The sequence below is a fragment of the Penaeus japonicus genome, unplaced genomic scaffold (genome assembly GCF_977035675.1).
Source record: "Penaeus japonicus unplaced genomic scaffold, GWHDUDI00000001_assembly GWHDUDI00000001, whole genome shotgun sequence".
Taxonomy (NCBI): Eukaryota; Metazoa; Arthropoda; class Malacostraca; order Decapoda; family Penaeidae; genus Penaeus; species Penaeus japonicus.
Window position 1 is genome coordinate 21,728,487 of NW_028234403.1, and position 2,500 is coordinate 21,730,986.

Below are 2,500 nucleotides of genomic sequence, written 5' to 3' on the forward strand. Positions count from 1 at the left end.
ACTGCACCATAACAAGTCAAGAGTAATAATGCAACAGACTTAAACTGTATGAAGATTCAAATTTAATGATCCAAAAATCAATATCACTTGAATTCATAAAAAGAACTTTGTCTTTGGCTTTGATACTAACCCATAAATGGCAATTCTACCAATATATATATAAAAAAAATAATTTGAAAATAAAAAGGCACCCTAGTTATGAGGTCAATCCATCCTCTTATCAAGCCTAAGTCTGTGTTTACCGAAAAGGACAAATAACAGTTAAATAGCTTATGTGCTCTTTACTTACTTTTTTCCCCCTAACAGTTCCAGCAACATAAGGCACAAGCTCTGGTCGGTCGGGCTCATTCATGGCCTGGTCATTGATGTGGTCTATGAGCTTTTTGCGGTTCAGTGGCCCAGTTGCTTCCTTCTCACACTTATAAGAATTACGTTCACTCGGTGGAATCAGCGAATCCTGAAGAAATTATAAAGCATTAGTGAATCTAATAGAAGTAGGCTACATACATATAAAATAGATCATGCAAAATATCAATGCTATCAGACAAACTTTGTCACTTTTAACCCTTTGATGACGGTACGTCACACTCGTCTGACACGGCTAAATGCCCGATGACGGTACGTCACACCCGTGTGACACAGCTAAATGCCCGATGACGGGGCGACGCACCAGTGTGTCGTTACCGATGCAATATTGCATATGCACAGCGTAGGGGGTTTCCACTTATCACTGGGCCCGTTGGGATAGGGTTAACATATCATTGTACAATGTTATAGTACCACACTATTCTTGAAATCAAAGTTGTTAAAACTGATAACATAATCAAGAGAGATTAAACCTCTTCCAAAGTATTACACCTTAAGTTAGTGCAATAAGTTTAATAACTATTACTGCTCTCCTGTTACTTTCCTCATATACAACTTTTACAAGGAAATAATAAATAGTACCTTTACAATATTTTTTTTTTAGAAAATTATAAACTATGGAGTTATTGGTTTTAACAAGTGTATAAGGAAGTAATAGAGAAAAAGTGTGGGAAAAGAGAGTAAAAAGACTCACTTCAGACGATAAACTGAAAAAGCAATCAGAAATTAATACAAAATAACAGTTGTAGTAAGAAAACATAATTCACTGAAATTAATTAAACACTGGACTGCAAGTTTTTGAAGTTCCTTTATGAGTTTCAAGAGCCCTCTCCAAATGCAGATGAAAGTGATAGTTTCAATTGCACACTTATATTGAGAACTTATGCTGTTCATCTACATCATTGCATAATCATTTTTCATTAACTATATTTAATTTTCCTTCATCATTGCCGACTTCATGTTTTCCTTAAATTAGGTGACATAGGATAGGCTCTTCCTCACACACTTTAAGTAACACTTGAAGGAACAGCTTAAGTAAAAAAGACTATAAACATATTGGAAAAATGAATTGAAAAGGACACAAGCAAAGATAAGAAGAGATCAAACCTTGGCAAGCAGGCACAGGTATGGAGACAGAATTCAAAACACAACTACGACAGCTGGCTAAATATAGCAAAGTTGGCTGACATAAATAAAGACAGTTATATTGTGACTTTCTGAAAATGTCATAAATTGCCTTAAAAGGTACAATAAGGATAAGAAGCTGAATGATGATATATCGTTATACCCAGAGCCATAAAATCCTGAATCCTTGAGGAAAGTCACATTTGCACACTGAAAAAAGTGGAAAAAAAAATCCACTGAAAGTGCTATTCTTGACTAAACAAATGTCAACATGCATATCAAAATATGCTTAAAACCTGCTGACCAGGCAGAATACAATGAAATTTGGATAAAAAATCTACACAAGGAAGGCAGGAAAATCTTCCGTAATAATCAGAAGCTAAAAGAAAAAAATTATCAAAGGACAGAGGAGGAAAAAGTTGTCCATTTGGAGACTGAAGGGTCTCTAAGCCAAACAAATTTACTTCCAAAATGGAAATGCAGATATGGACAAGCATTAGCAGCACAGAAAGAGTATTTACATAAATGTTGATGGATTATCTTCAAAATCATTGGAATTAGAAATAATAATTGAAAAGAATAAACCAAACATAGTATACATAACTAAAACCAATAGAAAGTGCAACTTTAAGACTCAAATATCATTTCAGTTGAAAATACAAGGGAAATAAAAAGTTACAAAGAAAGTGGAGATTAACCCACTTACGATGGGGGCATTCCAGCCTTGAATGTCCCAATGCCAGGGCGTTCGAATTATTAGGCCTAAATCAATTAAATGGCTGGCACAATACTGTGCCGCCCGGCCACTGGGCTTTTGAATGCGCGGTACAGTACTGTACCACCCGTCCAGAGAGGGTTAAAAGACCCAATAGTAAACTTACAGGTAAAAGAATTACCACCAATCATGGAAAGGAAATCAAAAGAAATTTGATGATCTCAATTGCACAATCTCCTGGGAGAGTTTAGATTCAAAAGGATTTCCAGCTTTGTAGAGTGTAACATCATAAGA

General features: G+C 35.4%; 1 protein-coding gene across 15 annotated transcripts in view; it reads right to left on the bottom strand.

The window, feature by feature from the left end:
* Positions 1 to 2,500, bottom strand: part of tmod (tropomodulin) — a 98,856-nt gene that overhangs the window by 40,259 nt on the left and 56,097 nt on the right. For all 15 annotated transcript variants that reach the window (XR_015191070.1, XM_086537424.1, XM_086537419.1 and 12 more), the window contains one exon: positions 290 to 457. Coding sequence is in view for 14 of the 15 variants with exons in the window: in XM_086537424.1 (XP_086393550.1) it covers positions 290 to 457 (168 nt within the window). In the remaining variant the exon portion in view is untranslated. The remainder of the gene's footprint in view (positions 1 to 289; positions 458 to 2,500) is intronic.